General features: G+C 44.8%; 1 protein-coding gene across 13 annotated transcripts in view; it reads left to right on the top strand.

The window, feature by feature from the left end:
* The window catches only part of MBNL3 (muscleblind like splicing regulator 3), a 97,470-nt gene extending 73,642 nt beyond the window's left edge, over nt 1–23,828 (top strand). For 7 of the 13 annotated variants that reach the window (XM_037408149.1, XM_037408154.1, XM_037408152.1 and 4 more), the window contains 5 exons: nt 7,562–7,712; nt 10,010–10,045; nt 12,084–12,178; nt 13,652–13,725; nt 16,365–23,828. In XM_037408149.1, the coding sequence (XP_037264046.1) occupies nt 7,562–7,712; nt 10,010–10,045; nt 12,084–12,178; nt 13,652–13,708 (339 nt within the window). In that variant the 3' untranslated portion in view covers nt 13,709–13,725; nt 16,365–23,828. The remainder of the gene's footprint in view (nt 1–7,561; nt 7,713–10,009; nt 10,046–12,083; nt 12,179–13,651; nt 13,726–16,364) is intronic. The other 6 variants (XM_037408156.1, XM_037408147.1, XM_037408146.1 and 3 more) reach the window with 5 other exon arrangements.
* The last annotated feature ends 353 nt before the right edge of the window (nt 23,829–24,181 follow it).

Genomic DNA, 24,181 nt, shown 5'->3' with positions numbered 1-24,181 from the left:
GTAACTCGCAAGTTAAGAACGTGGTGGCGAACAGTGTGATTTTCTGACATGACATCATGATGTGACTTGTACAGCAGCACTTGGAACCAAAACATTCCCTGGCTAAGTTGTAGGTGTCAGTTTAGCTTCCTCAGCACACCGTGAAAGCAAAGACTGCCCATCCCATAACACATCCTTTGCAGGGAGATCCTGGCCTGTTGAAGTCGGTAGCAAAATTTCCACTGACTTTATAAAAGCAGACAAGATAGCAGTTGTTTGAGCTTAGCAAACTTGTGCTTGGTAACTTTGCCAGGGCTTAGTCAAACGACAAGGCTCAAACCAAGGGTAACTCCCTGACCTGTTTGATACTTTGGACCTGGTAGAGATGGTCGCACCTGCATTTTAATTTGAATTGTGACTTCCAATACCTACAATTCTAAAAACTAGTCAAAGAAGAATTATCAGATAAAATTCTTGCTGGATTAAATGTTTGCTATTCTGTTGAATTTGGTTGAACGGCACCTGTTTATTCCAGAGATGAGAGGGCTGAGATGTTCAGCCTAGGAAGGGAAGAATAGGTCCAGAGGGGTCTTACCCATGTGTATAAATTCCTGATGAGGGAAGTAAAGAAGATGGAGGCAGACTTTTCTCTGTGGCAGTGAAAGGACAAGAGGCAATGGGCAGAAATGGACATTCTGGAAATTCCATTTAAACATAAGAAAAAAAATTCTTCACTGTAAAGGCGATCAAACACTGCAACAGGTTGCTCCATCCTTGGAGGTACTCAGAACCTACTGGGATGCAGTCCTGAGCAAGCTGCTCTAGTTGACCCTACTTTGAGCAGGGTGTAGGTCTAGATGATCTCCAGAGGTCCCTTCCAACCTCATCTGTTACGTGATTTTTTTCATTTTTTTAAATAACTATTATTAAAAAGGTTCTTGCCTCCTTTTTTATTTAGAAGTAAGGCTACTAAAATTTTTCTAAATACTTTTTTTTTTTTTTTTTAAGATAGTAAAAGAGTTTGCTTTTCATTCACGGTGAAACAATGCAAAACCAGGACGATTCTAGAAATTGAACAACTGCCTTCCTTGTAGCATCAGTATTACCTGGAATGGGATTTGAAGAGCCAATTTATACTGCAGTATTTATTTGTCCTGCAGAGGGTTTCTTATTAGACTCCTTACTATTTTTATTATTGTTGAAACAAGAGCCCAGGTCTGTTGAAAAAGAACCTTCTAAAATGAAACTCATGTTTTTTTACAATTGAATCTTTACTTTTTCACTTATTATCTAGGGCACTGCTACTTAACCAAAGCCAATGCATGTTTTATTCATGCTGCTGGCTTCTCTTAAAAATGTAATTAACCTTATTTGTATGCTGTTAACTAGAACCTTTAAAATATTTATTGATGGCTTGTTGCATCACCCCTGCTACCAAAACAGCTTACATTATTCATTGACTTTTCAAGGTTTGATACATTTACTGTACCTGTTGAGGAATAAGACTTTATTAAAGGGAAGAATGGTGCCCAGTTTTCTTAGATCAAAAAACATGTGCCGGACGGATGGGTGTACCTTCTAAAATAGATTTGGAATGACTACAAATCTAAATTCAGAAGGTATTTCTGAGGGACCCAATCTTGCAGTTACTTGACATGCAGAAGTAGTAGCTTTACTCACTCCTGCATGGCTGAAGTCGGTGCAGCACAGTCAGGTGAACTGGGTCAGGCTCAGTCCCCAGTTCAGGATGGCACGTATGCATGTGCTTGAACCTCCCTTCTTTACCAGTGGTCCTTCCCTTGCCACAAGCGCTCCTGCTGACCTCTGCATGATGTGTAGCTGCAGAATTAGGGCTGAAGCCCAGTGCAAGTCTGCTTGCAGGTGCTAATCCCTGAGCGCTCCTGACCTGCTGTGCCAGCTGTAGTGAAGAAGCTCTAAAGCACATGTCCTGTGATGACGTTTCTTTACTTTTAAATCTTACCGAGGCAAAATAGCTGACTAGCTGCTAGGCCAGGTAATTACTCAGCCACCTCATGTTGTGCATGCCTCGCCTTTTTAATATATTGTATAATGCATTCACTTTTTTTTTTTTTTCTTCTCTTCGCCTCCCCAAAATGTTGCTCTCTCTTGACACACCTCTGCTTGCTGTTTTTGTTACTGTGCTTGACCCCCCCTCCCCGGCCCATTGCCATCATGTGCTCGCTGCCTGCTAATTAAGACTCAGCCAGCTGTCAGATCACTGAAGCGACCGCTCGAGGCAACCTTTGACCTGGTACTTGGACCTTTCACCTTCTCGCTTTGCACGTAACCATCTTAGTCTGCATGAAAGCCTTCTGCACTTGGTCTGTTGTGTTAGTGCCTGGGGAGACTGCCCATCCCGGCCAGAAATGTTGCAGTGTGCGTTCAGACATGCCAATCCTGCGCCCCACACACCGTTCATTAACTGTCTGAGCTTTGCATCCCGAAGCATGGATGTGTTCTGGAGGCAGTGCATAACCTTGGGGAGTGGCAGCTCTGGGTTTCAAAGTATTTTTCCAAATGGTAGCAGCTTTGCAGTTGCGAGATGCGATGTTTCGGTGAGAATTTAACTCATTAGCTCTGCGCTGTACTGGATATGCCAGAGGACTGGGTGGTACAGGACAGATCCAGCAACTTTTCATGGCATGCCCAACAGCATTGTCTTGCCTGGCAGTGTCTTGCTGGTGCTGCCCTGCAGAAGGGTGTTCTGTGCAGTGGGCACAATTCAGATTTAGGAGGGCGAGAGCTAAGCAGCACCATCAAGAGGTCCGTGCTGGGAACTGGAGCAGGTTCGGTGCAGGACTTCGGTTGCACGTGTGGTAAGCTGAGGAGGTGGCTGCTGCTGGCTCTGTCTCCGGTTCCTCCCCCCATCCCCCAGTGGGACAGTATCAACAAAGGGACCTTGCTCTGGGTGTCTTGTGCTTCAGTCTCGGGCACAGGATCTGCTCCCCAGGCTTCTGTCTGCAAGCTGTCTGCATAGAAGCTACCTTTGATTATTTTTTGAGTCTCAAAATACCTTTTACCTGGTTTTGTGATGCTCATAGTGAAGCAAAAGCCATCCTCCCAGTCTGCTGTCAGTCCTGGCTCCACAGAAGACAACTCCTTCCCTGTTCACCCCAAATAATGAGGAATCCAGTACATCCTAAAAAAAACCAGCTCCTGTCGCCCAGCTATAGGAGGGAAAGGGCAGAGCAGACACAGAGGAGCCCTGAAACCTTCAGGCTAGTGTTCCTCCTTCTCAGGGCTAAGAAGCAGAGGCTGGTCTGCTCCCCTTCCCCTCTGAAAACTTATTCTGGGTGATTTTTTAAGTACTCAAAGAGGCATCCTTATCAGAGCTTTAGGCAGCAGCACTAGGAAACCTTGCTAGGGACAGCTTCCACCAGCATTGTGGGATTATTCTGTAAATGACATAACAGCCTGTGACTGACTCCCTGCTGCTCACGGCTGGCACACACAGCCCCCAAGCCAGCGCAGGCAGTGACCCACACAGTGCCTTGCTGCCCTCGGTGAGAGCCACCTCTCTGAGGAGCCGTGGTCTGGCAGAGAACAGAGAACGGGAAAGCCCTTTAACTGCCCTACCCTCCTGACCTCCCCCACTGAACAAAATCCCATCAGAGAATTTACGTTCAATAGTCTTCCTGCTCTGAAACATCTGAAGGTTTTGCAACCACCTGGTTGGAATGTGTCACCTCCTCTGAACCCTTCAGGAAGGCTGCACCAGAGAAGGATTCACGGTGGTGATAAGAGCATGTGTAATCTTCAGAGGAAACTGCTCAGTTTGCTTTTGCTGCTTGCCAGGGAACGGGCATTACCTCTGCCCTCTCTGAAATCATTTTGTTTGTCACGCCTTGGAGTGAAGTAGCAAGGCAGATGCAGACCCAGCTCCTCTTTGCAAAGGGGTGAAAGTGTGATCTGCTCCCAGGAGATAGCGATCTGAGGGGAGCTTAGAGGTGCAATTAAATTGTTTGTTGCAAAGATTTAATCCACTTCTTGTCTTGCAAAAAAAAATTAAAAAAAAAAAAAAGAGAGGGTTGTTAACCGGCACATGGGAAATTTTGACTTTGGCATGCAGTGCGTTTGTATCTGTCAGTCATGCTGAAAGATTGCTTGCCATGCCACACAGAGAAGTGGCACAAACCTCTTTATTCAGATGCTCGTGTTCCAGCAGGAATGTGGGCTTTCCCAGCCCAAGAATGGGAGGCTGCCTGACATTTTTGTAGTGGGAATTGTTCATTGGGATCAGTTCGGGCTGTCACATGGATACTGAACGGAATTAACCCTTTCACCGTGCAGGCGGTCTGGTCATGTTGCTTAGGTTGCATATCCATGTGTGCACGCAAACAGCCAGAAAAGAAAGGCAGAAAAAGTTATTGTCAAAGGCTACTGCTCCATCTGCGATGGTCAGAGCTTGTCTGGAGGGAAATGGCAAGCAGCAGGACGAGGTAAACTCGCCAAGAAAGTTCTTTGCTACAAGGATTCAGTCTAGCTTCTGTCCTGCAGTGGGGAGGCACTTGCTGCAGAATTGGCTAAGGTCAGAGCGTGGTGAGGAGCCTCCTGTTGCCTTTTGTAGTTGTTTTAGGACACGCTTGGGGGATTCCTTCAGAACCAGAGCATGGTGCAAGACAGAAATGTTGTATCCCCATGAGCTATTCTTGGAGGTCCTGAGATGGATACAAAAATTCTGGGTGGTTTCAGATGAGACACACTTGTTTGCTGCTGGGTCCCTGCCAGATCCCTGTGCAGGAGCTGTTTTGGCAGAACTTCATCACAGGCAATTTTAGAAACCTCTCCTTGGCATTTGTAGATGGACCTATCAGTGCTCCTGGCTTGGGGCTCTTGCCCCAGCAGAAGGGCTGGAGAAGTGGTGAAGCCAGGTCCTGCATCTCCCTGGGCCATCCTGCACCTTAATAACTAAAGATAGGCTGGCAAGGAGAGGAGCAACATCTTCAGGGCGGGCTCCTGTACAAACGCTCCCCCAGCTGTTGGGATAGAAGAGGTGACCCAGAAGGCTGTGTCAAACCAGAAGCAGACCGAGAGAGCTCCTGGCTTCTGTGCCCACAGAGCCCATGTGGCAGGGCTGGCCTTCAGGCTGCACAGCAGCTGCTGCAGTGTGCTTCTTTCTTTAGAAGACCTGGGAAATGTTACGTTTATTTGGGTTTCTCCCCCCCAGCTGCTCCTCGAGGAGCAGTAATGGGACTGCTGTATCTGCTTTCTCTCCCTTGCTCCCAAGGAGCTATAGCAAGGTAGGAGGAAGGGTGATGTTAGAAGGATGGTGGAGTCATCTGTTGTGCCTCGACATCCCTATGGCTTTTGGTGTTCATCTGCTCTACCTGACTGCAACGCTGGGCTCAGGAATTGCCCAGTGAAGAGTCAGGACATCATGGTGAGGTCTCAAAGCCTTCAGCTGTTCTGCTTTTGGCACTGCCGTTATGGGATAACGGGGTTTTTGGGGTGGTGACAGCCTTTGGCCAAGAAGCAAGGAGTCAAAAGTCCATTATGTGCCTGGTTGCTTTGCTAGAATTAGCAAATTTTTTTTCTGAGGCAGATTTTGGATGCGTCTGAAAAGGAATGTTTAGCAATCAGGCACAGTAAAGAGCATGAATTTAAGTGTCAAGTTCTTCAATCACTGTAAATCTGTAAAATACCTCTGATGTACGTGGGGCTACTCCAGTCTCTGCAAGCTGCAGATCTGTCCTGTGCCTGGAGGAACGTTCATGTAGCCATCATGAAATAGACGAGATGTAGATACAGTCAGATTTAACGCAGATAGCAATGAGGGCTTACCTAGAAATGGAAGCTGTTAGATCTTTACCTAAAAGACCTCATCCTAAAATACAGATCTTAAGCAAAAGATTTTGGTGTCTGTGTCTGGGAATGTTTGACTGCTGTCCTTTGGTACTAGTCAGAAGAAATCTTGAAAGATTAAGTCCTAATGCTGGCACTGGATGCCTGCTAGCATTAGCAGAGGATGTGTGCATGTCTGAGAGCAGTTTTGCAAATGCAATTTCTTCTTCTGATTTTCTTTTTTTAATATTAAAACCACCTAAAAGCCACCATGTGAAGAGAGATAGGATGGAGTAATGTTTTGCCTGGAAGTTATCTTGCTTGACATTTCTCAGATGAGCAGTCTCCTATAGCAAATCAAAGTGAAACCTGTTTCTAGATGGTGACAAACTGTTGCGAGCTTTCACTTATATTCTGTTGTGTGTTGATCTTCATAAGCTTTAAAATCTCTTTACTTGTGTCCTTTCTTCCAAGTACTGTGTAGCCTTAACCCTTCATTAGCCAGACCTCCTCCATTGCCTACTCTTCACTATCACCTATTAAAAAAAAAATAAATAGGAGTGATAACCCTATTTTTCAGCCATTGCTTTGATGCATGATACAGACTAACAACGAGGCAGAAATGACCTGATTCTGCATGACTTCCACGTGCGTAAATCTCATTGACGTCAATGGGAGCATTACGTGCAAAACGACTGCAGGGCATAATTAAAAAGGACCCTTTTCTATCACAATATGGAGAAAAAAATGTGGTTCCTACTAGGGTACAATGAAAAGCTGTAAATCATTAGAAACATTCCTGTCTCCTAAGAACCTGACATACTACTTTGCTGTTGAGACATGCTTGGGTGAATGATGAGTAACGCACTGAGAAAAGTTCCTGAGTTGGGTTAATGCGTTTTACGAAGTCTGATCATGAAACAGGTTTGACGGGCTGGAAGAAGCTCGGTGGTGGGATAGAACAAAAAGAGGGGATTTGTCGATGGCTTTTTCCACTGTTAATAGCGAGCGAGCAGTATTTAACTGTTGAAGGCCACCTTCTAGAAAGTGGGAGCAGATCCAAGTCTGCTGGTGGTGAGCTGTGCCGCTGGTGCGAGCGGTGGAGAATCAGGCCTCTTCTTGACCGTGTTGCTCAGCCTCTCTACTAACAAGTGGAAATGCATTTTACTATGAATGTAACATTATGCGTGTAATTGGCAACAGCTACTGCTTTACCACCTGGACACATGGATTGGCTGCACACAAGTGTGCAGGCTTCCACACGTGTGCACATACGTGTAGGCAGGTGTTGAAACAGACAGAGGCAAGCATCCCTTTCTTTTCCATGGCATTTGTTGCTTATGCTGATCCGTTTGTTTTTAAATGGTCGTCTACTATATTTCTCTTACCCGTTTTTGGGGGTTTTTTTAAATGCTTGTTGCCTGCAACTGCTCTTCGTAGTATCCTGTCCAGGTGATCACCTCTCCCTTTCCTTCTCCTCGTGCTTTTTTTTTTCCTGTGTGCCCAAGTCAGTCCTGCTGAAAAGCTCCCCTAGCATCCCTCCTCCTTCTGGACTCAGCCCCTTCTCCTGATGCATTTACTAACTGCTTACCTAGTGAAGCTGTGGTTTCACCTACTCCTCCTACTCTGATTTAGCTGCTCTTCTCTTTCCTGCCTTGCTAAGTTGATAGAGTTGCAGGTGATTTTGCAGCCAAGACCCCCTGTTATTTATTGCATGTTTGATCTACATCTGGGCCCCTTTTTTTACTCCACTTGCCTTTAATGACTCCCTTATCCACAGGCCCTGCCGCCTGGTGCACTTCAACCTTTACCAAAGAGGCCAGCACTTGAAAAAAACAATGGTGCCACCACAGTCTTTAACCCAAGCGTTTTCCACTACCAACAGGCTCTAGCCAACATGCAGTTGCAACAGCCTACATTCATCCCTACAGGTAAGTGTCTCCTTGCTTTCCCCAGCATCTTAGTTGTCTTTTATTATGACCTAGGCGTTGAGCTAATGAGCAGATTTAGATTCTAAGAGTCCTTAGCGAAATAGTATCAGCGGGTAGTTTGGTGTTAAAAATGGATGAAAAGTTAATGTTTGTTGGTTTACTATTTTTTTTCCATTCATTACTACAATTCAGAGCTTTTCACTTGTAAAGATCCCTTCTTAGCCTTTTTGGTTTAGTTTTGGGGTTTTTTAAGCAGTCAGACTAAGAAAAATGTCTGCATGTTTCTTGAATTCATACTTTCTGTTTCTCCTTCTTATGGTTCAACTGGTTAATTCCAAATTAATTCTTTGACTCTTGCGTAGCAGTCTTACAAACTCATGTTAAAATGTCTCGTGGAACCTCTGTGCCTGTTCACTTGAAGCTGCAGGTGTCTTTCTGAGCTATCTCAGTGACCCTACATATGCCAGCAGCCATGACGCTTATAGAGGGAACATTTCATCTTCAGTAAATACAAATTACATAATCCTTTTTAAAGGCATATATTGCCCTCTTGCTTGTCTCTTCACCAGTACAATAGCCTAAGCTTTTTAAAAGCAATTTTAACTACCAGCTTTTATTGTACCTATAAGTCTCAGAATAAAATTGAAAGATGCAGTTTGCTAATTCATATAGGACTCAAAATATTGACGTGGCAAATGTGATTGCTGACTAGCCAATTAACCTCTATTCACTGCAGCCAAATGAAAACCATAACCTGCTTAGAGTAGTATCATAAGTGGCTGAACGAGGAATATTCCAGAGCTGATAGTTTGGTTTTTAGTATCGTTATTATCATTGCAGAGCATCATAAGGAAATGAATGCCCCGTATTTTTAATATTTAATGCTGTATTCACTTGCCAGCTGACGTTTACAAAGATACACAAAGGGTTTCTCTGGGCTGGCCCCTCGAGATGAACATGCAGTGGACCTGCACCTTGACTTTGCTGTTTCCTGGGGTCAGGGGCAAAGGTCTAGAGACAGTCCTCTGCCGACACCGAAGTGTCTCAGGTGTGGGTCCAGAGAGCTGGGTCCTAAACCCTGTGCTCGTGTAGCCTTTCTGTTGCAAGAGCAGTTAGACACGCTCAGAACCCAGCAGCTGCCAAGATGTTCTTCCAGGCAAGTGGAGCCTTGTGTGGAGAGATGGAGGGAGGGGGTAGCCTCCTGCCCTTGTGCTCTGCAAAGTGCTCGCGGAGGGGACGGGCTGAGCTGACCTTACCGCAACTCTTGTTGGGTGCCAAGCGAAATACTTCTTCAGGAAACACTGACACCTTTGAGAATGCCAAGTCCCCCAGCTGGCTACACGCTCCCCTTCCTCGAGGTCACGGTTGCCAAAGTTGACATAAGGACATGCATTTCTGATGCAAGCACTGTAAATTAGCTTTTACCCAGCACTCTCACTGTGCCGTTGCGCCCTGTCTCATGGCAATGAAATTACACGCAGGGCTGATGCATAACAGGTCTGTCTGCTCCACCTGCTTTCATCTGAGGACATTAATGCTGGGCAGAGCAGCACATTTCCAGTCAGGGAACGGATCTCTGATGAATTGAATGTTACTATCCCTGCTTTCCCTTATGCATCAGACTGCAGCCCTGGTCTCGGCCTTTGCAGCACTCTGGAAAGCGAAGCAGAGAAGTGGCACGTAGCAGCTCACGCCATGGGGAGACAGGGGGTGGAGTGAGCTGTTGCTTTTCTTAGTTGCTCCTGTTCAGTTATTGAGAGATCAGTATCATGGGTTGCCATGGGGGGAAAAGTTAGGGCGACTACTAACTACAGTTGTTTCAAGTCTAGAAAAAAACTGCCTCTTTCAGCTTAAACTAGAGACTTTGAATCCCGACCCCTGCTTGCAGGAGTCAATTGCTTTTGGAAAGTGGGTTTTAACATGAGTGTGACATTGCTTAAGAGCAATTTGTTTTCTGCTGACATGATCAGAAGAAATCAACATACCCAATACCAAAAAAAAAAAACGCTCCAAACAACCCTGGATTTCTAGGATAGATTCATATAATTTAATACCAGGGTGGGAGAAGAATATATTATCTACTACCCAAGAATTCAAGAATTAATTTGGTTTGCTATGATCTCTTAAAACTGAGTTTAAACTATTTATGTACCAATATGCAGAATCGTTTGCATGTGCTTAATACTGATGCTGCAAAGAGATACCTGCTTTTTAGTTAAAGTGATTTCTAACACTGAAGCTTCACTAATGAAATATCCCTTTTGTCATCTTTCCACGCTTCAATGCATGGTGTGCAGGGTCAGTTCTGTGCATGACACCCACTGCAAGCGTTGGTAGGTTTTTCTACACAACTTCTCAACTTTCCTAATCTGAAAGAGACAGCAAGTTAGTATGCATCAGTGAGAACCTGGGTGGCTGAGTGGTGTGACTGTCTATCTGCTGTCTTCTTTGAGGCTTAAATGGTTGTATCCCTCTTAATTTCTGTGCAGTGCAGTGTTTTGTGTGACTAATAATAGAGAATCAAGGTGATGTGTTCCCACCCCCTATTTAGTTCCGCTGTAGAGAGAAAATTTGTCACTTAAATATCTTTACGACCCATTTAAGTCATCCAACAAAAGGAAATAGCAATGGCAGGATACTGCTGGTTTATTTTTTTTGTATCAGGCATCAGGAGGTGGATGAGTTTGGATTTTTGGTTGTCCTTCTGAGGACGTTTTAGGAGGCTGGTTAATAAAGGCACTAAGGAGGAACACACCTGGGTCAGCGCCGGAGCAGGGTGCTGCTTGTACAGCGAAAGAAACAGGGCTTAGAGCGTGGACTGGCTGAAGATTCATCTCTTTAGTGAAGTGTCAGCTGTGCAGGTACAGGGGACTGTAGGGAGGTGCTGCTGCTGGTGCACGGGGGATGCAGTGAGGCGGCAGGGCTGAGTACATGCTCGTTGCTGCTGCAGGGATCCGTACGTTCAGGCTCAGCATCTGGGTCTTACTGGAACCTATGCAGGTCTTTGAGGGACCTTCCCATCTGTCTACAGCTGCTGGGCACAGCAGGGTGGGTGAAAGCTGAGCTTTCGTCCTCCAGGCAAAGTTATACAAGACTGCCAGCATCCAGGTGTGTGCCTGCTTCAGCTGGAGGGAGAGGTGGGAGCAGGAGCCCTGGGGAGGGTGCAAGGCATTTGGGGAGCAGGTCTGAAAGCTTTGGCAGGAATGGCTAAGCTCTCTGCTCTCGAAGCTCCCCACCCCTGTAGGGCAGGGAGGACACACTGCTTGCATGATGGGGAGCTGAGTCCTTCAGCATACCTCTGCCTTTAGGAAACCCCAGCCCACGTGCTCCGATGTCGCTGGGCTGGAGGGGAAGGCAAGTCTGCTTCCCTGCCGCATGTTTGCGGGGACGGCCGGGCTTTCCCGTGGGCCCCCCAGCCCTGCAAACCCCCCCTGGGTTTGGGGGATGCCTGTGTGTGCCCCGGAGCATCCCCTCCAGCACCGTGCTCTGTGGGACGTGCAGCTTCAGGAGGCTGCTGAGCTCCCTGCTGCCGTGTTGTCCTTTTGGATGCTCTTTCTGCAAATTGTAGCTGTTCAGATGCATTTGTGTATTCTTCCCTCTCGGCCCCCTCCCCTCTCCACCCCTCACCCCACAAGAAGGGAGTTTGGTCAAATCCTCTAGAAGTAGGGTGGAAGGGAAGCACGCTGAATTTGTACGGAGAGAGCTCGGGCTGCCAGCTGCTCGTTTGCCGTGCCTCCAGCTCTGTCCCGTGCCAAAACATCGTCCCCGCTAGAGAGAGGCGAGAAAACCCGGTGAAAGGGCTGCGGCAGCCGCTGCAAAGTGCATCATGTACCTCTGGTTGCTGGTGGGGACGGGGTGGGGAGGGAAGGGGACAAGCTTTCCCAGGTGGGTGGGAGGGTGCGCTTGCCAAAATGTCCCCACCCAAAGGAACGTGCACTGGCTGTGTCTAACTCCCCACGGGTGCGAGCTGACGTGGGCTTTTGCTAGCACACCCGCCCTCTCCCCACTTTGGAAATTTGGCCCTCGGAGTCTAATACATCATTGTTCTGCTTATAAATGTACTAAGTGTTGAGAATGTTTTGGTTTTTTCCTTAATTATAATTGTAATTGGCTTTTCCCCTTCTCTCTTGTTTATTTTTTTTCCCAACGCTGTCTTGCTTTGCACTGTGATTGCATGCTGCGCCCCGATGTGTCCTTCATGACGATGTCACATGGCTTGTTGCTGTGATTCCTGCCACGCCCCCAAATCCACCACATGTTGCCATGGTTACATTTAAAAAAAAAAAAAAAAACAAACAAAAACAAACAAACAAAAAAATATATATACGCTCCACCCTCCCGTATGTCGCTTCCATGGTTCCCTTCCGAAAGTGCCCATGATGCACGGTGCTACGCCCACCACTGTGTCTGCAGCAACAACTCCTGCCACCAGCGTCCCCTTCGCTGCAACAGCTACCGCCAATCAGGTTTGGCCCTTTCAATGGCTTTCTTTCACGTGTTCAGATCTCGAGGACCGGGCGAGGGCTGGATCCTGTGCGGGGCCGAGCGCCTTCCCGACCCGCTCGGCTTGGCGCAGGCTCGGGCGCGCAGAGGCAGCGTGTGTGTGCGTGCGTGTGTGTGCGTGTCCGGGGATCGGTGAGGGGGCACCAGCCGGTCCTGCCACGTGTGGGATGGGTGGCGAGCCCAGCTGGAGCGTAGGGATGGGCGATTGGCAGGGGTGCAGGGGCTTCTCCAAAAACATCCCCCGCCCCGGGTCCTGAAAAACCGGGCTGTAAAAGTCCTGACCGTGCCGTCGCGCAAGACCTGCAGCACTTCTGCTTTCAGTCTCAAGCAGAAATACCACCCTGAGCATCCTTCCCCGTGGTATTTTGGCATGTCCTTTCCTGGCTGGAAAGTGGAAGTGGGAACGCAAAGCAGCCCCACCCCCCGCCCCAAGATTGGACTCTAAAAACTACCAAAAAACCCCCCCAAAAACTAAAATTGGGGGGGCGAGGCTGTGAAGTCTGAAGCTTATTTATACCAGTAGCGTATCACCCATCCCTACAGAAATGACTCTGGGTGTGCAGTACGTGCCGTTGTAGCACTGCCGTAAGTGTACAGGATTTCATGCATGTCTGCCGAGCCATAATTCTCTCCAAAACTTTCCTCTGAAGATACTGAGTTGTGATGGCTGCTTCCGCACCAGTCCCAAACTGTATATGCACAAACTGTCCTAGTGATGCTTCCCAATAATTTGGTGTGCCACAACTTTCCCCAGTTAGACCAGAGACATTTCAAACATTCCCCCCCCCCCCCCCCTGCCCCCCGTATTAATTTTAGCATTTTTATTTGTTATGCTCTCGGGTTTAGAGCTATTGCAAAGAAAACGGGGTGTCACTTTGTTCTGTAGGAGGCTGTTAGCCATGCTGAATGTCAGTCATGTCTCAGGGGCATCCTCGAGTCTTTTGCTAGTGCAGGGTCACAAGGCTTTCCGTAGCAGTTTTGCCTGTAAAAATCCTAGGCAGTGTTTTACTGCTCGCAGTAGGGATCGCTAGTCTTTTTTTTTTTTTTTTTTTTTTCCCTGTGCTTTGTTGTTATTTGCAGGTAGAGCAAGTCTTACTCATACTCGTATCGGTCATGAGAAGAAAGCAGAAATTTCTGTGCAGCGTTGCTCTGTGGCTGTATGAGTCCTGTTTCAGCCAGATAGTTTCAGGGCATTTCTGTCTTGCTTGTAGTCTATGGAGTTAAGATCCCAGTACAGTCACCACGTACTCCACGAGGCATCAGTAGTGATGCAGCTACGTTGTACTTAATGTGTAGCAAAATCAAGACATCTTGGGAATGGATCCTGTTTTATAAGGCACTGATGTACTTACTAACCTGATACTGAAGACAGAATGAGCAGCCCAATCTCAAGACAATGTTTTAATGTGTTGTGTTCTTTGTTTTTTCTGCTGTAGATATCCCAGTTATCAGTAGATGAACTGAGTAGCAGCATGTTTGTTTCACAAATGTAGAAGTTCCCGATAGAACAGTAAGTTCCTTTTCGGTATTTCTCTTTACGGTGGATTGCTTTGTACAAGGGCACTGCACTGCATCCCCCAGAAGGGGGGCTGGCTCGGGCAGAGGGACCGAGCCTGCAGGACCCCAGTGGCTTCACGCTCTGCCAACTCATCAGAAATTCAGCAGCTGCAGCACAGATACGGACCAGCCCTATGGTTACAACAAGCTGTGTTTCCTTGTGTCTAAAATACGTGTTTTACGGTGTTCGCAGCCTCCCTCCCTGCGTCCCCGTGAGTCTGATGGCTGTGTTTACAGGTTACTCTTGCTCTGCACGGCCCCCAGCTGCCTGCAGATGCCTCAGGGATTTGCGCTATTGATGGCAAAGACTGCTCTGGTAATGAGTCAGCTGAAAAGGTGTAACTTCTCTTTTGCTGTTAGCGGCATATTTCCTTTCCTGGGGTAAGCAGGAGTAGGTCATCAGCTGCTGTGCATCTGCAAGGCTGGCTTGGTCTGAGCAGAGAACTGCTGTTCAGCCGCAGTGGGGGCCTGGCTCGTGGTGGGTTTCTTCAGAGGTCCTTGTATGTATTTTAAGACCAGACGAATGCCACAAACAACATAACCTTCACCCTGCTTGCAGATCTTGGGCTTCCCTGGGCTGCTGGGTTTCGCTGAGTGGGAATGATGGAGGAGTTTGTCATTTTCTTTGACTTAGAGAGTATTATTTCACAGCTGTAAGCAGCAGTGTTGTTTTTCCATTGCTTTTCTTTGTGAATATTGGCCGATGTACATGAGAGAAAATCCCTTGAGGGTTTCAGTTCGTTGCTGTGTTTTTTCACCCCAAGAGAGTAAAGAAGCGGCTCATCCGACTGAACAAGAGGTTGCCAGATTGTCCTAGTGCGGGCCATTTAATATGCACAGATAGGCAACTTGTTTCTTCCTTAGGTCACGTATTATAGGCAAGTACTTAAATGCTGGAAATGAGTTTGGCAAGCAGTCCTCTAATGATATCTTTAGCAATCAACAGAAGTTACTCATCTTGGTGGTGGCCCTCATCTCTGCTGACCTTGATAAAGCACCGCGTGTGTACAGGACCCACGAACTGGCCATGGAGCCCTGTTGGTGCAGGGGTGCACACCAAGCTGTCCCCATTAGTGAAAATGTTCTGCCTTACACGGGGCACTGCCCTCTCAAACAACAGACGTCACACCCAACATATTAACCCGTTTCCGTAACACATGTAAAACAGCCTGTCCCACCCACTGAGGAGATCATTTGCATTGGAAGAGCATCGTTCTCAAACTCTTTGAGATTTTTTTTCAGCGTTTATTTCAGGAAACTTTTTTTTTTTCTGAATTCTTTGAACTTTTACATGTGTGTGTGCTTAAACTCGCACTGACAACAGTGATTTCAGACTAGGCAAGGAACTTCTATGGTTATTTCTTTACTCAAGTATTTCTTTAGCAAGGAGGGAGCATGGCACAGTCTGAACAAAGTATCGGCCATGCTGTTAAGGGCTGTGAAAAACCTTTGCTTAAAAGCAGGGTCAACATCCTGAATTTGATGGGATTTCTTGGGGATCAGGCTGCTGGGCATGGAGAGAACCTGGGTCTGGGACAGACAAGGAGCCTGTACTTCACAAGGGCAGCGTGAGCACGTGTGTGAGCCATTGCTCTGCCAGAAGCACTTGTCCTCTTCACACCTCGCAGCTGTGGGGCATAAACCACATTCAGAGGCTGGTAGAAAAGGACCATGTCCACCAGCATCCCCAGAGCTCGCAAGACCCACCAAGCAACCGTGCTCATGTAGCAGCATGTGTGTTTTGATCCCCTTCCTGGGTTGTTACCCCCCCGTGTCTGTGCTTAAACTTAAGGTGAGCAAATCTCTTGAGGACACATCGTTCCATGCTACCACCTGGATATGGAAACGGTGCATGTGCTCAAGGGTTTTGCCAGACAGTGACCTTGATTGGCACTCTGCGGTGCTGAGGGGCAATTCCCAAAACTGTTCTGGTTTGGAGTTGGGTAACTGGAACACTCGCTGCTCTGACAAATATTTTTCTTTCCTTCTGTGGTTGGCGAGATCCTGGTAGCCAGACTGGCTAGCCTAGCTCTGCAGGAGGCAAGTGTGGGGTCCTTCAGGAGAGGATTTTCACGAGTACCTCCCAAGAGAGGCGATTTGCTCCTAGAAGACGGGCCCCTGGGCATGGGGTTTCTGTGTTTTGTCTCTGGCTTTGGCTCATGGCTCCTTAGGATCCAATTTTAATGCGACTGTCTGTGGCTTTCTCTAAAGGAAACAGGAGCTAACAGGGCTCAGGGATTCTTCTTTGTCCTTCCCCTTAGTCACTCGCTACCTGCCATCCTTTCCAAAAATAAGATTATTATTCACCCACCTCCCTCTTTCGCTAATTGTCCATGTGTGTGCAGTGCAGTGGAAATGGAAAGCCCCAAGTGCAGATTAAAGAGGATGCCAAGTGTGTTATTAGCAATTTCACCCTATGTCAGAAAATGAAGGGAATAAAATGGTTTCTCTCTGCAACGTACTAATGGCAACCTCTCTTGGGCAACGCAGCGAGGATGTAAATGTATCTTATTAGAATGATGCTTATTAAAATACAGATGTACCTCTCTCTGACTTCTCACTCTTTGTTGTTGTTTTTTCTTTCCACTGCAGCAGACCATGTTGAAATTCTGAACAGTAAAATTATGGAGCACCAGGACTTCTTGGTGGGAAGCTGCGCATGGCCTTTCTGTATATAACCCCTCTTCCCTCTATCATTCTCTACCACCTCTACAGTAAGCCTGTTGCAGCCTACATGTTAACCAAAAACTGATCAATGGGAATGTCAAAAAAAAAAAAAAAAAAGCACTATAGAAACAATTAACAAACAGCGCTCTGTTATATGAAATATACAAGTAGAAAATTATAATAGACTTTTATAACACATTACTTTAACACACTTAATCATTTTATGACTACCATCCTGATAAGTGCATCTGCACAGCGGACTGTTGGTTTACTGTATACTATCGATGGATAAATGTTTGTCTTGTTTTTAAAGTGTTATCTTACTGTTTTGTTTACATCATAGTCTATTGATTTGTTTTAAAGTGTACATCATTATCAAGTATACTCAATACCATTTTTTCATTATTGTTATGTCTTAAGTTTTCATATACTGTAGGTTTTATGGGGTTTTGTTTTTTACTAAAAATGTTATTGTGGGAAACAGGAATTATGTGCTTGAAAAACACGACACAGGAATGTTCTGCCCTTTGCTGGATTTGCTGTTAATGTCAGCTAAAGTTGCTTGTGTTAAATGCTCCTTTTATCATTTAAAATTTGCCTTCAGATAGAGCCTCCAAATTTTTAGTACAAGTGATATGAAAGGACAGCAGTCATTTAGTCCAGTGCAGGGTATTTCTTTCAATACAATGAGCTGATTCTGGAAACTTTTTTGGGGAAAAAAACCCAACAAAACCTAACAAAAAAGGCCAGGCTCAGTAAGGGGACAGGAACAATTTGCTCAGATGGTGGTAAGCATCAAGGGATTTCTGCAGTTCTGTTGTCCATTGAAGTGCATTCCCAGCTGCAAACGACGCACAATCTCTCTTGCTGTTCTCATGGTGCAGTCAGAGCGACAAAAAAAACAGGTGGTGAAGCGAGACAGCCTCAGTTGGGCAGAGACTCATTGCACTGCAGAGGAGCAAATGCCAACCGTGAGCTGGAGTGGGCCCATAGCCGTTACCCAAGCCGGGTAATACCATGCCCGGGGGCTTGTCTCCGCTAAGCATGCTGAAACATTTCAGCCTGAAATCTTGTGTGGCTCTTCTTGAAATTTTGTCAGCATGCACCGATTATTTAATCACCATTTTCCATAAGTGGATGATTTTTTTCCCCATGATCTCTGGCCCTTTAAAGCAAACACAGCAGTAACAACGCAGGAGAAAGCTCAGCATAAGCTTTCTACCGTAGATAAACATTCATCTTAATGAAGCTCCTGTAGGTCAGTGGATTTATTTTGGCACCTTCTGCTTGACCAAGAGCAATGTTTGCTGCAAAACAAGGGCTAGTTCTCAATGCCTCCTTTTCATACACACGAGTAAAACAATTTCCAGCCCGTGCACCCTGGACAGCCCAGCCTGTCGTTACGCTGTGTTGATGAACAATCTGGCTGCAGAATGCATTTTGGTTGAGGATACAGCCAAATTCATCCCGGGCGTGGCTCTACAGGATCATTGGCATTGTGGAAGAGGTGGATTTGCTGCTGTAAATCCGCAAACTCCATACAGGGAGAAAGAGAATTTTATTGAAACCAAGCAAGAGGCCGGCTCCCAGTGTCCGGAGGGCCAGCCACCCTAAGCTTGCAGTGGTCCTGTAGGGTGCCAAATTCTGACAACCAGGTTTTCCTTTCTTTTCCAAGCTCCTTGGCCTTGCTTAGGGACTTTCCTTGCCCCCTCTCCTCCAGTGTGAGCGCAGATAGTTGGACAGATGTATACATCCACGGACCACAAGTGATGGAGGGGCATCTAGGGCACAGCCGGTGCGTCCCAGAGGAGATTATTCATAGCAAGAACCTTTGAAGAGACCAGCTCAAAAAGGCCGTGAGCCAGAAGGAATCTCATTTTAGCAGGCTTTGAATCAAACCTTGAGGGAAGGGAAAAAACACCCACCCACCCCCAGTGTTTTGACGGTCGCTTGTGTCTGTGGATGTTCCCCAGCCATCAGCGTTCACAGGCGGCGGCGTTGCCTGAAATCGGTGACTCTCATTTGTATTGGCGACCACATACCTGTTCTTTTCACCACTGAGTTTCTGTTTCCCAAAACCATAACATTGTTAGTGGAAAAAGTGGATTTGAGTACTTCCTGTTTGAAATTATTTGTGTATCAAAAATGGGTTTTGCACAACCTGTGCCAGTGCCTCAACAAAGAACAGAGCTGATCTTCTTAAGCCAGAAAGGATGCATTCAAGCTTGTATGGCTTTATGAGTTCAAGGAGGTTGGAATTTTTTCAGTGCTAAATGGATTTTTGTATATCTTGACACTTTGATGTAACCTCCTATTTTATTTATCGACTTAAACATCTGGCATAGATGTGCATAGAATGTAAACCTAGAATACAGCTGTTTTCATGTCACATTTAAAGCACTGAAAAAAAAAAAAAGCGTTTAAGGATTATTTTTTATTAAAAGAGGTCCAATGAGGGATGTTCAGGGTAGTTCTATTAGGTGCCACAACAGTTTTTATATTGCTGGCAAATTTAGAGTTAATTTGTAAATGAGTTTAAGGAAAGAAAAGCTTGAAGCACTAAACTTCACCAAATTCAAAACAATCTCGGCAAAAATGCCATTTTGAGGTAGCACTATTTAAACTAGTTGTGCAATGACTTGCTCTAATTTTCTTTGTTCAAGAAAGAAAAGAAAAAAAAAGTCGCCAGACTATAAATTTCCTAAATAGACTATTACAAAGTCACCAAGCTAGTTAGTGACTCTAAACAAATGTCATAAAAGCATGAATATCATCCTTTATTTGACAAGAGATGTATGTAAGTTTGTTTAAATCAATATAATTTTAGTGACATTTTTATAAGCTTCCCACTTTCCATGAACCTATATTTTTTATTTATCCAAAGTTATTTCTCTTTGTCCATTTCTCTCAGCCTTATGCAAACAATATGCAAGAAATGCTGAAACTTGGATAAAACGGGTCATGCAGAGGGAAAATGAAAGCTGAGATTGATCATTTTCACGAAAAAAGGTTGTTAGTAGTTTCAATAAAAAGTACTACTACTAAACTGTAACATAAGCAGACAATAAAAGAGGGATTTAAAATAAAATGGATTCATAAAACTATTAAGATTATTTTTGTTAAATACAGTGTTGTTAGTAATTTGGAACATGATTTCACAATCAGCCGTGTTTTTTAGTTGGAGATTTCTAGCTGATGATTTTTGACTGTGTATTTTTGCATCGCAATGTTCTAGAAACCGTTACCTCCCTGGCCAGCCCGCGCCAGCCCCCTTCCCGAGCACTCCGAAGCGCTTTTCCTCCCTGCCACCCGTCCCTGCCGTCTCCCACCACGCTCGGAGTGTTCCCGAACGGTGGCACCGCCGGGCTGGCCACCGACCGCAGCCGCGCCGGCGCTCCGCGTTCCCGCGGGGGGTCCTGCCGGTGGCGGCGGGCGTCCCACCGGAGCTGGGCCACCACCGACGAGGCGGCGATGGAGATGGGTATGTGGCTCGTGGGGGCAGCTGGCCGGAGGAGGAGACGCGTGTGCCTGGCGAGATGTCTGCTCCTCCACCCGGCGGGCTGCCGGCTGGCACGGTAGAGTAGCTCTAGGACACGCGGGTACACCATGATTGAGAAACTGGAGTCCTCGTTTCGTTTATCCCTTGTACATTTCACAGACATGAAAATTGAAAAAGGTGAAATTTATGAGGAAAATCTAATTTCCCATTCCTGTTGAATGGATTTAGTTTGATATTGACCTGATTTTACCATGTGCCTGTTGAAGGCCTTAGAGTATATACTGTATGTTAAAGACTGTAATAACTTTAAAAAAAAAAACAAAAATAGTTGATAGCCTAATCCAAATGTAAATAGAACTACAACACATCGTTACTAGGCTACAACGCATTAATTCATGTCATATATTTTCATTTCTCTACCATTAGTTTTTAAGGTTTTCATTATTGCTTTTTTTGATATCTTTAGTAACTAATGAATTTAATTTTGAAGGAGAGTTAGAGAAAGTTTAAAATTTTTAATACATGTATTCAGCCCATTTAGTTATATTCTAAACCAACACTGAAGCATGGTAAGGTATAGAATACAGTCCATAACTAGTTTGTATAGTTTACAGTTTAAGAACAAAATTAACTTTGTATGTAACTCCTACAATGATAGATTCATTGTTAACTAATTATATTAAGTTGTTGTTGCTATGGCAACAAAACTACAACATGGCTACCTTTGTATACATTATTTGTGAAATTTTCACATGTAAATTAAAAGTGATGTGTAACAGTATGAGCTTGTTAAAGGTACAGTTCGATACTGTCAGATAAAGATATGATTGAATATTTTTAAAATCCCAAAGTCCCATGTGAACGCTGAATTTGTGTCTTTAAGGTCACTTTTTCAGTCAAGAAGTTTACAACACATGGATTTAGAGTCAGGTTTTATAGCTTGTAGAAATTGTTGTGTGGCAAGGGTTATTCCACAGTATTTTCACTTCGAAAACACGACAGCCTGTATTTACGACGTAGTGACCGGTCTTGCTTTCATTTCACGTTCATTCACACAGTGGGAATTCAGAATTAATCCGTTTCAGTACTGTAGCTCTGCCTGCAATTTTCTTTTTTTTTTTTTTTTTTTTTTTTTTTTTTTCCAGAAATCAAGCACTCAAGCAATTACGTTATGATCAGGGCTAAATAATTAAGCATATAACTATTTTAATACTAATTTATATTAGCAAAAACTGTACATAAGAAAAAAAATATTGTGGAATGACCCCGTAACAGTGTTGAAGATACAAATATGCTGCAGTTAAACTGATTCAGTTAGTGTACGAATGTGTGAGACACACCTTTTTTGCACTTATGTACATAGTCCACGAAAGAAATCCTTGGAACTTATTTTGAATATAAAAAGTCTGTAATAATACAGGAAAAGTTTGTAAAAGAGATAGGTATTACTAAGGCTTTGAAAAGGAGGAGTTTTTTGCTATAAAACTTATCTGAAAGCATGATGTTGCTTTGCTGTTGTAAAAGCTTTGTAGTTTGCCATAGCTTATTATACAGCAGACTGATAACAGGTCAGCTCCAACCTGCAGCACAGAGAAATGGAAAACAGTGCTTAATTAATTAGTAAGGTCACTAGCAAAGATTTGAATTGCTTTTTTTCTTTTTTAATCGGCCTACATTTTCAAACACACCTTAGGTCATGTTTCTGATAGGTTGTGTTCTCAGTGAATCCTATCAGGGCTGAGGTCCATGGCGCCACACACACATTTTTCCTAGCACCTAATCCTATTTCCAGCTGGAAGTGTTTATCTGTGAGAGGTGGATGTTGTTGCAGCGAGTGTTTTAAATCCCAGAGGGAATTTGAAATGTCACAACTTACTATTTTTTTTTGGGGGGGGGGGCATGTTTTGGGGGGTGTTTTTTTGTTGGTTTGTTTTTACCCTTTTGGGGCAAGGTCACCACACGGAAGGGACTGATGCGCAGCGGGTGGGCAGAGGTGGTTTTGCGTTGTCGTGGGTCACTTCCCTCTGCTGTAGGACAGCCGTGGGGTGTGTTCGAGAGAGCCACGTGGCAGAGCTGCCGATGGATGTTGGGCAGGGAGGTGGAGGCTGGCTGGGGCAGCGCGGCCAGCTTGGGGCTTCTGGCTGGGGCTCAGAAGCCCCACTGAGTTGCCACCAAAGGAGAGCACAGCCGTGGTCCCCCAGCCCGCTGAGCAGCCCCTTGGTTCCCTTTCCACGGTGTTGGTGGTACCACCGGGGCTTTGCAGTACGGCAGGGGGTGGATTTTGGAGAAGTTGAAGCGCCTCTGCTGACCCATTCATTTTTGATTGGAACAGTTTTTTGGTTTTGTTTTGTTTCGTTTTCTTTTTTTTTTTTTTCTTTTTTTTTTTTTGCAAATCCAGAGCCCCAGATTTGCTTCAGAAAGATCGCTGGCTTTGCTGTGAGGCTGGTCCTGATTCGAGCAGTGAGTGGAGCACCCCAGAGTAGAACCAGCAGGTGGTGGCACTCGGTGTCACTGTCCCCCTTCCCTGCCAGTTCCAGGATGGGGGGCTGAGGTTGCGCTGCCAAGCGCAGGAGCTGCTCCTCCTTGGCCACCGCTGCTGGCATCCCGGAGGTTTCAGACTCCTCAGGGTGCCAGCGAGTGCCTGGCCAGCCCACCTTGCACCACAGGGTTTATTTCAGCGGGCGGTTCACTGAATCTGAGCCGTAGCATCGTGCGGTCCCAGTGTCTTTAAAACGGGGGAACCAGATGTTGCCTCTCTCCGTGGGTGTTACAATAGCCTAGATTTTAATATGAAATAATGAGCTAATTCTAGCCACCGCGCTATTCAGGCTTCCCTTTGCCACAATCTATTTCTGTAATCAAGCTCTTTCTCATTTCTAGGATTATGAGAGAAAAATATTTTGCACTATGTGAACTGAATCGTAGCTGGTCACACTTGTTGGGGTATGAGCATGATCATGACAGCACTGCTAAAATCTTTGCTAGTGATCTTTACTGACATCCTCTATCATCAAAAATAACTCTATATGCTTCTCAAATGAGATATTTAAACATTGCAAAAATAACACAACTATTAAATAAAATGAAGTTATTTTTCCAAACACACAACAGAGAGAATTACCTGACACCGAATTACAAGGTTCCAGTTCTTTATTACTGTACACAGATGCTATTTGATAGTGGTGGAAGCCAAATGATTTTGTTGCCATGGCTTTTGTATCCTAGCAGATGAGGGGATGATAAGACCATTCTTAGATTGGATTATGGGATGTTTTTTTTCTTTCCAATTAGCTTTGCTTTAATTATATTTTTATTTTAAATCATGAAAATGAACCGAGACTCCCCACACTTTTATCGTATCACCTGACAACAAATCACTATTTTTTTTTATAAATAGAGAATTGTATTTTAGGCAATCACTAAAATCAAAAGAGAGAATGTTCTCCTAAATTGTCAAATTTTAATTTAAATATATAAAAACATTTATACTGTACTGTGTAAAGTAGATCTTTGAAGCACACTCTTCTTATCATAGGCATTTCTGGTAAAACAAAGTAAGGGAAACATTAGATATCAATTTAATGGTATAGTTTAGAAAAATATATACAGACGATTACAGTTAGCCCTGTGGAATTGTAAGAAATTAAAACACCATCGGATCCAGACAGGCGTAGGCTAATGCAGTATTTCAGTTCCATAACACGATAGTTCATTCCCTCAACTGCTACCAACAGGGTGTACGCTTTGAATTTATTTTTCTTTTTGCCACGTTATATTGCTGTAGTGCTTGTACGTGCTTTAGAAATGTGCATAATGCTACTCATTTTAGTATGTTACTTCTATATTGTTATTGTTTATTTTTTGATCTTTTAATAAAGTGTATAAAATTCTTGGTTATGTTTTTTATGGATCCATATCTACACATTAATAGGAGTTTACTTTAAAAAACTTTTCAAGTTCCAGTTTATTAGTCCCAAACTTCAAAGGTTCTGATGTAAAAATAATAACTAATGAATTTGATTCAATGTTATATCTAAAGTGTAGAACAACAGAATAAATTTCTTTCCAGAAAATACCTTCAGTATTTTGAATTTTGTAGCCAGTGCCTCCTTTTTATCGGATGCATTCGGCCTGTCGTATTAAAGTTACTAACACAAGAAAGACATTTGTATTTTAGAAAAATAAAAAGTAAAACTTTCCAGATGCTGCCTTTTGGTTTCTCTTGTGCCTTAGACCTTCTGAG

This window comes from Falco rusticolus, chromosome 14, assembly GCF_015220075.1.
Source record: "Falco rusticolus isolate bFalRus1 chromosome 14, bFalRus1.pri, whole genome shotgun sequence".
Taxonomy (NCBI): domain Eukaryota; kingdom Metazoa; phylum Chordata; class Aves; order Falconiformes; family Falconidae; genus Falco; species Falco rusticolus.
The sequence above is the reverse complement of the archived record's forward strand: the minus strand, read 5'-3'. Positions and strand labels throughout refer to the sequence as shown.